The sequence below is a fragment of the Mandrillus leucophaeus genome, unplaced genomic scaffold (assembly GCF_000951045.1).
Source record: "Mandrillus leucophaeus isolate KB7577 unplaced genomic scaffold, Mleu.le_1.0 Scaffold39, whole genome shotgun sequence".
Taxonomy (NCBI): domain Eukaryota; kingdom Metazoa; phylum Chordata; class Mammalia; order Primates; family Cercopithecidae; genus Mandrillus; species Mandrillus leucophaeus.
The window spans coordinates 587,228-599,498 of NW_012104142.1; the positions used below are offsets into that span (position 1 = coordinate 587,228).

The 12,271-nt window shown below is 47.5% G+C and overlaps 1 protein-coding gene across 4 annotated transcripts in view; it reads left to right on the forward strand.

Moving 5' to 3' along the window:
* HK1 (hexokinase 1) overlaps positions 1 to 12,271 on the forward strand; it is a 143,632-nt gene that overhangs the window by 81,019 nt on the left and 50,342 nt on the right. For all 4 annotated transcript variants that reach the window (XM_011991023.1, XM_011991024.1, XM_011991025.1 and 1 more), the window contains one exon: positions 2,633 to 2,795. In XM_011991023.1, coding sequence (XP_011846413.1) covers positions 2,633 to 2,795 — 163 coding nt within the window. The remainder of the gene's footprint in view (positions 1 to 2,632; positions 2,796 to 12,271) is intronic.

Genomic DNA, 12,271 nt, shown 5'->3' on the forward strand with positions numbered 1-12,271 from the left:
TTATATATATATATATATATTTTTGATACTGGATCTCACTTTGTCACCCAAGCTGGGGTGCAGTGGCACGATCATAGCGCCCTGCAACCTCTGCTTCCCCAGCTCAAGCAATCCTCCTGCCTCAGTCTCCTGAGTAGCTGGGACTACAGGGGCGTATCACCACACCTGGCTAATTTTTGTATTTTGTTAGTGATGAGATTTCGCCATGTTGCCCAGGCTAGTCTCGAACTCCTGGCCTCAAGCAATCTGCCTGCCTTAGCCTCCCAAAGTGTTGGGATTACAGGCGTGAGCCACTGCTCCTGGCCAATTGTTAATTTTTTTTTTTTTTAGAGACAGTCTCACTCTGTCACTTAGGCTGGAGTGCAGTGGTGCAATCATGGCTCAGTGCAGCCTCAACCTCTTGGGCCCAAGTGATCCTCTTGCCTCAGCCTCCTGAATAGCTGAGACTACAGGTGTGCATCACCACGCTGGGCTAATTTTTATTTTTTGTAGAGATGGGGTTGTTGCCCAGGCTAGTCTCAAACTCCTGGGCTCAAATGATCCTCCTGCCTTGGCCCTGCAAAGTTCTGGGATTACAGGTGTCAGCCTCCATGTCCGGCCTCTTCTGGCAATTTCTATTCTGGCTCTTGGTGGTTTCTGATTGCCCGTCTTTGAGCTGCTTTATTGTAAAGGGAAAAAGGTGGTAGGGCTAGTGGTTAGGAGTTGGGGCAAGGATCATCCTTGGGCGCAGAGAGTGTTGGCAGACACTTTGGGAGGCCTAGATGGGTGGATCACTTCAGGTCAGGAGTTTGAGACCAGCCTGACCAACATGGTGAAACCCTGTCTCTACTAAAAATACAAAAATTAGCACGCCTGTAATCCCAGCCACTCAGGAGGCTGAGGCAGGAGAATCACTTCAACCCGGGAGGTGGAGGTTACAGTGAGCCAAGATTGCGCCACTGCATTCCAGCCTGGGTGACAGAGAGAGACTATGTCAAAAAAAAAAAAAACAAAAAAACCCGAAAAACAAACAAACAAACAAAAACACCACTGTTAAGGTATTTTCAGCCTTGTGGGGCTGTAAATCTGTCTCCCTATCCACTGGAAGCCTTCTGTGTGCAAGGCTCCATGTGAGGCACTGGGGAGGTCAAGGTGACACGCATGGAAAGCAGAGATCCAGGCCAGACCCTGCCTCCGGGTCAGTGCTGAAAGAGGGGTGATATCCAGCATGAAGGACTTGGACATCTTCAGGAGGAAGTGACAGCTGATTTGAACTTTGAAGGTTAGGTGAGCTGGGAAGAAAAGGAAGGGCATTTCAGGTAGAGGTGACAGCAGAAGGAGGAGAGCCTGGAGCACCTACCAGGAATGGTAGAGGTGGTTTGGCCGGAGTTCAGAGAGCACAGAGCCACACCTGCAGAGGGTAGGTACCTTGGCATTGAGGAGGCATTGCCAGGCTTTGGGCAGAGGCATGACTTGATTAGACTGCACTTTAAGAGGCTAATGCTACAGTGTGTAGAAGATGGGTTGGAAGGGAGAGACTGAAGACAGACTGTTACAGTGGATGATCATCAGCAATCCAGGCACACAGAGCAGCAGAAAGAGTGGATGGTGAAACACAAGGACCTTCCTCGGTGAACTCCACAGGGACAGTGCCATCAGGACAGGTGTCTAGCCCAATGCTGGTGCCCAGTGAATACTTTTTGGGAGAATAAATGCGAAGATACCATGAAGGATGAACAACTAGTGATAGCCAGTGACAACCCAGGGTGCCTGAGGTTAGGAGCTGGGCAGCTTGAGGAGAACGGGTAACCCAGGAAGAGGAACAGGTTGGGTCAGGCCTGGTGAAGGATGGAAGTAGCCTGACTCGGAGGTACAGGGCCCATGGCCTGGCTCACAGGCCTAGCACATGTGTATGGGAGCCCAGGGGCTGGCTCCATACATTGAGGCTGGATTTAAGGTTTCTGCACTCTGGGCCTGCCACCATGTGTTCTCAGAAGAGTCCTAGCCCTTTGGCCGCCATTTCTACCTTTCTAGAAGTCTTGCCTATGGATACCTACCAGTACTACTGTCTCATATTAATAATAATAACTGATGTTTATTGAGCACTTACAGTGTTCCAAGTGCTTCTTACTCATTTGAACTTATCCTATATGTTAGGTCCTATCTATCATCTCAGTTTTTCAGTTGAGGAAACTGAAATTCACACAGCTATTAAGCTGTGGGGCTAGCATTGAACCTAGTTGGCTGGCTCCAGAGCCCTTGTTCATAGCCTCTCTGTCATTCCCATCCCAGCGAGAGTGAGCCAGCCAGTTCTCATTGAGGGAAGGAGGCTTGAGGTGTTCCTGATACTGGAGGAAACCTGCCTCCATCAAGTACTTGGGGGTTGAAGAGCAGCTTCCATGTCATATTTGAGGTTTGGAAAGGATCTTAGAGATATTGGGTTCATTTTACAGGCCAGGAACTAGGGCTCAGAGCATTTGCAAACCTGCTCTAGGTGACATGGTTGATGGCAGTTGAATGACCTTCCACCATGCAATGTGCCAGCGTGCGTGTTCCTGTGCCTGTGGGAGCTGGCTGTCTCAGTGGGTGGGTGCCTCACCCTGCCCTGTCCTCCCCCTCGACCTCACTCTCCTTCCTTCTCATTCTCCTCCAGATTGACAAGTATCTCTATGCCATGCGGCTGTCCGATGAAACTCTCATAGATATCATGACTCGCTTCAAGAAGGAAATGAAGAATGGCCTCTCCCGGGATTTTAATCCAACAGCCACAGTCAAGATGTTGCCAACATTCGTAAGATCCATTCCCGATGGCTCTGGTAAGTCTCTCACCCAGAGATTGAACCCTGAGGGCTAAATGTTCTGTGAAATCTTCCTTCGAACTTCATTTGTTCATACATTTGCTCATTCATTCATTCACCATTCCGTCAGTCTGCTCTCCCATCCATCCATCCATCCATCCATCCATCCATCCATCCACCCATCCATCCATCCAATATGTGTCTACTGAGTATCTACCATATGCCAGGCACTGGGGATACCATGGTTGGACAAGGCTGACCTGCTCTCATTGACTTTACTGTCTAGTGGCTTGTGATACTTTAGAAAGTATAGTGTTTATGGGTCTTGCAGATGCTGTGTGGGTTGCTTTTATGTCTTCAGAACATGAAGAACTCCAGAACAAATGAAGGGTTCATTTTAGGGAAATCTCTCCATCAGGGAATCAAAGCTTCCCTCTCTTCTTACCCCAGATAATAGCAATCCTAATGGACAGGTGGGTCTCAGACTTAGAGGCAGGGATTCCAGTCCCCCTTTGAACAGATTTCACAGATACAGAATTGAGGCAGCCCCCAAAACAAAGAAATACAAAGGGGAGGTAGAATTGAAAGAAAAATTTTATCCTTTCATTCTGCATCCTGTGGCTCATAGCCTGCAGTGGGGTGCTGGGGGAGGGCTCCCTGAAGATTGTCTGTTTCTCCTCCCCAGAGGAGTGGCATCAGCCACTGCACCTGGCTGAGTGGAGACTGGGAGGCTCCAGTCTGGCCTGTTCAGTGGAAGCTGTTCTCCCTGGTGGACCTGCAGTTACTAGTTTGTGGAGGTGAATGCTGTGCTTGCTCCAGCGTGGCGCCCTCACAGGAATCCCCTGTTAGCTGTGTTCTGTGCTCTAGGGTGGGGCTTACCTGCTCTAGGCAGCAGAGGGAGGGAGAGCAGGAGGAAGTCAGGTTGTGAGTACACGCCCAATGAGTACAGGCCTTCACACACCCCAGAGATTTCTTCCCCACCCTGGAGGCTCTTATTTAAACAAGTGATTTGGGGCATCTTGTATGCAGCCTGCAAAATGGACGCCAGGAAGCTGCAGCTGTTGCAGCTGACGTTCTTGAAAGATGGGCAAGTGGGAGTAGACTGGTTGCAGCAGGAAAAGACCTCTGCTGTCTGCCTGCAGTCATCTGAATGAGATTTGGGCACTGATAAAGAGGCCGTGTGCTGTTCACTGTGGCCGTGGGTGGGGTCTACTTCATGCTCACATATTAGCATGTGTATCTCTGATGTAAGCCTACTCCACCTCCACCCTTTTGTTTAGGTGTTGATTACTAGCACCTACTTTTAGCTTTTTAAGAACTACTGAAGAGATTCTGGTCATCAGAGTAAATAGACTGTGGTCTACCCTGGGTGTATTCTCTTGTCTCTGGCCGGAGAAGAAAGAACTTTATATATAGTTAACTCTTGCTTTTTCTCAGACATGGATGTCACCTATAGCCAGGAGCATTGGAACCTTTCCAGGATGAGGAGAGCTCTGTGGCAGAGGCATGACTCTAACTGCTTCCAGCTGAGAGAAGAGGAAAATGGGGGGGGAGGGGAGGGGGTATGGGCAGCTCCCAGGAGAGCACCTGCTTTGGCTTTGCTTGGGAGAGCTCAGAAGGATATCTGATCCCTGGGAGGCACCTGGCCCTGCATGACTGGCTCAGAGCAGACACAGGGGAGGAGACGCTTCGCCTCCTTCCCATTGAGCCCTGCTCTCAAGCCAGCTCGAGTCCCAGGGACCTATGTCAGCAGGGGTGCTCTCCCTCTCTCCTTCGCAAACTGTTTCCAGGATTGAGGGTCTCAAAGTGTGATCCAAGTGCAATAGAAATCCAGCCGTTTGCCATATTGGCTACTCCTCCAAATAAGGCTCAGAACTCATACTCATTTGTGAAATTTATATTTCACCCCCTTTTAGAGATTCATATAAATGGCACCCCCCATTCCAAATATTTATGGGTGGGTTCAGTTCATGTGCCCCAGAGCCCACACTTCGCTTGGAATGGTTCCTACAGCCCCACAAAGACATAGCTGTTGATGCTAAGGACTTGGATCCTCGACCCCCAGTCCACTCCCTGCCCCTTCGTGTCGTGCCGGGCTTCCGGGCTTCCGGGCTTTCCGGCTTCCGGGCTTCCGTCTTCACCTCCCCCTCCCTCTGGGCTCCTTTATCATCCAAGAATCAGGAGATCCCTGGAGTAATCAGAATTTGGGCCCTCCTAATAGTAAATCCATAGTGCTGTTCCCTTTTCAAAATGTTAATCACTGCTTCAACTATAGTAATTAGTGACAGAATTAGTGGCAATCCCAAACCACGGAGGGATAAATTGGTGCTCACCGTGGTAGAGAAATGCCTAAGTGCTGATGTGATTTCCAAGGCAGAGGGAGGAAACAAGCTTTCCTTTCTCACTGACCTCTACCCTGGTTGACTAGACACAGAGTTTCGGAACTCAACTGACTTTCCAGAAGCATTTCTGAAGACATATCTGATACGTACATTCTGATACCTATCAGCCCATTTTTAATTAGTTTTTTTCTCTTTTGGACATTTTTTTATGGCCAGGTGAGTTTTTTTGTTTTTGATATTTTGTAGAGATAGGGTTTTGCCATGTTGCTGAGACTGGTCTCGAACTCCTAGGCTCAGGCGATCCTCCCACCTCCCAAAGTGCTAGGATTACAGGCGTGAACCACTACACCTGGCTTGTTTTTATTTTTATTTTTCAGTTGCTCTTCAGTAATCTGTACATCATTAAAAATCCCCAGAAACCTAAAGTGGCTTTTTGCTGCTGCATATCATTTCTGAGGTAGTGGATGAATGAATAATAAAGAAGGAAACTATTGAAGCCTTTTAACACTGGTGATTTGGCTAAATAGAATTCCCTCTTCAAAGCTACTGTAGGGAGCAAGGGAAAACATCCCCTTTGCCTTCTGAATGTTGGCTGAAAAATCAGCTCACAAAAGGCAGATTAATAGGAGAAAGGGCATGCACATTTGTTAACATGCATGTGGGAGAATCACAGACTGATTACCCAAGTATCCTGGTGGGGCCCAGATACTTACATTTCCTCTTTTTTTATTTTGAGACGGAGTCTTGCTCTGTTGCCCAGGCTGGAGTGCAGTGGCACGATCTCGGCTCACTACAAGCTCTGCCTCCCAGGTTCAAGTGATCCTCCTGCCTCAGTCCTCCTAAGTAGCTGGGATTATAGGCACCTGCCACCATGCCTGGCTAATTTTTGTATTTTTAGTAGAGATGGGGTTTTGCCATGTTGGCCAGGCTGGTCTCGAACTCCTGACCTCAGGTGATCCACCCACCTCAAACACCCGAAATACTAGGATTACAAGTGTGAGCCACCGTGACCAGTCACATTTTCTCTTTTCAGAGGGGAGGCAGGAGACAGGGAACAGTAAATGATTACTAAGGAGAATGAAGGCATCAGGGAACAGAGATTAACCAGTACCGGTTCTCTTTGGAATTGAACAAGAGACAGATTTTTTTTTTCTTTTTTTGAGACAGTCTCGCTCTGTCACCCAGGCTGCAGTGTAGTGGCATGATCTTGGCTTACTGCACCCTCCACCTCCTGGGTTCAAACAATTCTCCTGCTTCAACTTCCTAAGTAGCTGGGATTACAGGCACGCACCACCACGCCAGGCTAATTTTTGTATTTTTAGTAGAGACGAGGTCTCACCATATTGGTCAGGCTGGTCTCAAACTCCTGACCTTGTGATCTGCCCGTCTTGGCCCCTTAAAGTGCTGGGATTACAGGCGTGAACCACCACACCTGGTTTAGGAACAGACATCTTTAAAAACGTCCATTCAGGTGTGGTCAGATGCTTCAGTCTTCTTTTCTGCAATAGATAATGAGATAACAGGGAGGATAAGGATAAAGTTCTCCTTGGAGGGTCTGTGTGGTCTTTATGTAGATAGGAGACAAGCATTTTCCAGCATCTGTTGATCTTTAAGGGCCTTTAGTTCAAAATACTTATTATACGAGGGAGCCATATTTTGGGGTGAAATATTGGTTTCCCTCACTACCCAGTCTCTTGGGAATTGCTTTCCCTCTGTGCCCAGCCTCCCACATTCGCGAAGTGTCCTGTTTTTCTCCTTTTCTCATTTATACCGAAGGATATTGTAAGCACTAATTAGAAAGCTTTTGGAGGCTAAATAGGAATCGATATTTCTTGGTTTTGGCTTCATTGTTCCTAGCACAGTCTTTACCCAAAAGAGAAGTTTTTATCCAAAGGAGAAGTAAAAAAAAATATTTTCTGGAAGCTTGGATGTGCCATTATCTTTTTTCACGCAAAACAGAGCCATTTACAGTGTAGTCACGGTTATTTTGGGACCCTAAATATTCATACTACTGTTTTCCAGTCAACGGAAGGAAAATATTTACCTTCTCTTCTTGCAGCATTTGGGTGGTCTCAGTTTTCTTACATGGAAAGATTGCTGGGTTATCTCAAATATTCTCTCCATCTGTGAAACCTCCTGAGTGTCTCTTGTTCTCGTCAGGTTTTTGAAGAAGATGTGGAGTTCCCATCATGCAGCTGGATTGTAGATGGGCAGGAATGCCTGTGTATCTCATGTACAGAATTAATTCATTGAGGCTGGGCACGGTGGCTCATGCCTGTAATCCCAGCACTTCGGGAGGCTGAGGCAGGCGGATCATCTGAGGTCAGGAGTTTGAGACTGGCCTGGCCAATATGGCGAAGCCCTGTCTCTACTAAAAATACAAAAATTAGCTGGGCGTGATGGCCGGTGCCTGTAATCCCAGCTACCTGGGAGGCTGAGGCAAGTGAATCACTTGAACCTGGGAGGCGGAGTTGCAGTGAGCCAGAGCCGAGATCACGCCACTGCACTCCAGCCTGGGCAACAGAGACTCTGTCTCAAAAAAAAAAAAAAAAAAAAGAATCAATTCATTGAGCTGGACTCAGGCAGGCATTTCCTGCAGGCAGAGTTTTTGCTTGCCCTGTATTCCAGCACAGGCTGGTACTTGAGACACATCTGTCCTGTGTTTGTTTTCCATTATTTGCTGGTAATAATGGCTGTCATTAGAAAGTGGAGAATTGCCAGTAGCCCTTCGGATGTTTTGTTTAATGACCGTTCTCTGGAGCGGTTCTCCCGGCTTCAGTGGAAATGGGAAATGTGAGGAAAGGTCACAAGTAGGAGGCCCCAGTAGCAGGAAGGAAGGTTTGAGACCAAAGATTGAAAGAGGAAGTTGGGAGAACACCTATTGAAAGAGGCTGAGCTTATAGCCAAAGAGAAAGGGAAATAAAAATCTAGAACACTGAATCAGTCTCTGGGTGTGCCACTCCCAAACTGTGTGACCTTGGAGAAGCCATTTAACTTCCGAGCCTCCATTTCCTCATGTGTAAAATGGCCACGGTAATCCCCGCCCTGCCTGCCTCACCAGGCTATCATCAGGATCAAATGAGAGTCTTTGGAAACTGCAAACCACCATGAGTTACGGTGGGTCATCATCATCCTCATCCGTCTTATGATATAATAACTGGCTTTGTAAGAATTCCTTGGAAAAATCTTTCCCAACCAATGGAGCCAGTCCAAGGAACCCACCCAGCAGGCCTGAATGTGTAAGCCGAGCCCCTGCAGGAAGGATGCAGAGTTTTTCAGGATTCGCTGGCATCTCTGTGATGTTACAGGGGAAGGAGGCAGAGAAAAGGGGCAAGCCAAGGCAGGCTGTCTCACCCCCACCCCTGAGCTAGCCACACAAAATGTGGGGGAGACGACAGCAGGCTACAGCTCCAGTCCCTCAGCAAGGCGGTGACTGGACACGACAGCTCTGAATCAAGGAGCCAACCCGAGGTAAAAGGGACTGATAGGGCCCTTTTGTTATGGAGGGCACGTGGGTATTTGGGGAATTCATTTCCTGACAAAGAATATTGAACTTGGAAACCTTCTGGTTGTAGCTGAAAGAAATCTAACTCAAATTTGTTTAAGAAAAAAAGAGAATTCTAGTTTCCTCTAACTGGGAAGTCTCACTGTGAGTTGACTTCTGTATCTAGGGATTCATCTGTCTCTTACTAGTTCAGTCAGCTCCTTTCCTGTGTGTTGGCTTCCTTCAGAGGCCATCTCTCCTCTTACAGGGGTGGGGCCGGCCCCTGCAGCCCTAGGCTGAGCCCTCCCCTTATAGCCAGCGATCTCTGTGCAAAGAGCAGGCCTTGCTCCCCTGGGACCTGGGATGGTCTTGGAGAGGGCTGTGATTGGCTGACTTGGGTCATGTGCCCATGCTGAACCAATCACGATGGACAAGATGGGTGACTTGGGACACCCCTGGAGCCCATGCCTGGATCACACATTGGTACCCCTGGAGCTAGAGTGGGGTTATACATTATGGCTTCGGATTCAAATGCTGACTCTGCCACTTACTGGTTGTGTGTTTGGACAAGGTATCTAATCCCTCTTTACCTTTACTTGCTCATCTGTAGAGTGGGCGTCATGACAGTACTGACTTCATAGGGTTGCGAGGATTGAAAGTAAAAGGATACGTGTAAGCACTTAGTGATTGGTACAGAAAGACTCAGTGAATGTTAGCTGATGGACGGTCAAATAAAATGTTTCTGATATTCTAGTGACTCACTCACCTGTGAGGAGCCACTTCATACTGAATTCAATTTTTTCAATTTTTTTTGAGACAAAATCTTGCTCTGTTACCCAGGCTGGAGTGCAGTGGCACGATCTCGGCTCACTACAACCTCCGCTTCCTGGGTTCAAGCGATTCTCCCGCCTCAGCCTCCTGAGTAGCTGGGATTACAGGCGCCTGCCACTACGTGTATTTTTAGTAGAGACAGGGTTTCTCCATGTTAGCCAGGCTGGTCTCAAACTCCTGACCTCAAGCAATCCATCCGCCTCAGCCTCCCAAAGTGCTAGGATTACGGGCATGATCCACCGCGCCCGGCCGAATTCAATTTTTTAACCTGGTGGTGGTGTAAAGTACTATTGGAGTTAGGACTCCAATGGGAACCCAAAGAAAATTCTATATTGATTTGAACAATGCCATAAAGTCAGGGTCAGAATTTCCACCAAATCTATGATACCTGCTTCCCAGCATTCTCCCTTGTTCTCTCTCTTTCCTTTGGACCACAAATAATTTAAAACCAGTGGCTTCATGTGATATATACATATAATGGAATATAATCGGTTCATAAAAAGGAATGAGGTACTGATCCAGGCTACAGCATGGATGAGCCTCGAAAACCTTATGCCGGGTGGAAGAAGCCAGACACCAAGGACCTAATATTGTGTGATTCCATTTATATGAAATGTCTGGAATAGGAGCATCTGTAGATCAGAAAGTACATTAGTGGTTGCTGGGAGATAGAGAGGTTGGGAGGAAATGGTGAATGGTTGTTAATGGGTGTGGAATTTCTTTTGGGGTGATGAAAATTTTCTAAAATTAGATAGTGGTGATGGTTGCACAACTCTGTAAATATGCTGAAAACCGCTGAATTTTTCACTTTAAAATGGGTAAAAATTGCATGCTGTGTTAATTATATCTCAGTAAAACTGTTATTAAAAAAACCAACCAACTGATATGTGAAATAGTAAGAAGTGTACATGTTGGTCTCTGCCCCTAGTCTCTAGCATTTAGCTTCTAAAACCCTTGTAATTTCCTGAGTGATAGAGGTGCTAGGAGAATCTTTGATCCTGGTCCTGACGCAGAGCTCCTAAATCCCTTGGAATTTCCTGGGTGATAGGAGAGTGTCTTTTGTCCCTTGGTGGGCCCCTGGATAGCCTCAGGATGGGGGTGGTTGCCAGGGAAACCAACCATGTGATCAGAGGGTTGCTGTCAACCCCAACCCCCATGCCGCCTCCAGGGAGGGAGAGAGCCTGAAAATAGAGCGAATAAACCAATGGTCGATGATTTAATCAATCACAACTCTGTAATGGTGCTTCTACAGAAACCTGAAACAGGCCAGGTATGATGGCTCACGCCTGTAATCCCAGCATTTTGGGAGGCCCAGGCGGGTGGATCGCTTGAGCCTAAGAGTTTGAGACTAGCTTGGGCAACATGGTGAAACCCTGTCACTACACAAAATACAAAAAAGTTAGCCAGGTGTGGTGGCACATGCTGGTAGTTCCAGCTACTCGGAAGGTTGAGGTGGGAGGATCGCTTGAGCTCTAGAGGTTGAGGCTGCAGTGAGCTGTGATCATGCAACTGCACTGCACTCCAGCCTGGGTGAAAGAGTGAGACTCTGTCTCAAAGAACAAACAAACAAACAAAACCAAAAAAAAAAAAAAAAAAAAAAAAAAAAAAAACCTAAAATGACTGAGTTCTGGTAACTTCTGGCTAGCTGAACACATGGAGGTTCCTGGGTGCCACATCTGGAGAGGGCATGGAAGCTCCTGCCCTTTCTCCCATGCCCCTCCCTGTGCATCTCTTCCATCCAGTTCTTCATCTGTATTTATTGTAATATCCTTGATAGTAAATATGTAAATAGAAGTGGAGTGTTTTTCTGGGTCTGTGAGCTGCTCTAGCAAACTAATGGAACCCAAGAAGGGGGTTGTAGGAACCCCGATTTATAGTGGTGAGCCAGAAGCACAGGCCACAACCTATGCTTGTGACTGGTGTCTGAATTTGCGGGGGAGGGCAGCCTCGTGTGAACGAGCCCTCAACCTGTGGGATATGATGCTGTCTCCAGGTAGCTAGTGAAAGAATTGAATTGAATTAGAGAGCATGGAGCTGGTGTTCACTGGAGAATTCACTGCAGAATTACTTGCTTGGTGTGTGGGGAAAAACCCACATGCATCCAGGGTCTCAGGTGTGTTCTGTGTTGTGGTGAGTAGAGAAAAGGAAAAACATACTCTGGTTTTTCCTCTGTGTGTATCTCACATGATGGCATAACTGCTTTGTGCTTAATAAACAGCAAGCAGGGGTGCTGCGTTAGTCCGTTTTCATACTGTTACAAAGAACTGCCTAAGACTGGGTAATTTATAAAGGAAAGAAGTTTAGTTGACTCACAGTTCAGCATGGTTGGGGAGGCCTCAGGAAACTTACAATCATGGTGGAAGGAGAAAATGCATCTTCCTCACAGGTGACAGGAAGGAGAAGTGCTGAGCGAAGGGGGAAGAGCTCTTTGTAAAACCATAAGATCTCGTGAGAACCCACTCATTATCACGAGAACAGCATGGGGAAACCACATCCATGATTCAGTTACCTTCACCTGGTCTCTTTCTTGATATGTGGGCATTATGGGGGTTACAACTCAAGATGAGATTTGGGTGGGGACACAAAGCCTAACCATTCAAGGTGCCTTGAATGAATGAATGGACTACCAGTCCCTGTGGCCAGGCAGCTACCGAGCATTTGCTGAGCTGTCCTGGGTGCCAAGGACAGAGAATCCCAAACTGTGGTCTTTCCCTCAAGGAACTTGAGAAAGAAGTTAGGAACAGGCCGGGCGCAGTGGCTCACGCCTGTAATCCCAGCACTTTGGGAGGCCAAGGCAGGTGGATCACCTGAGGTCAGGAGTTTGAGACCAGCCTGAC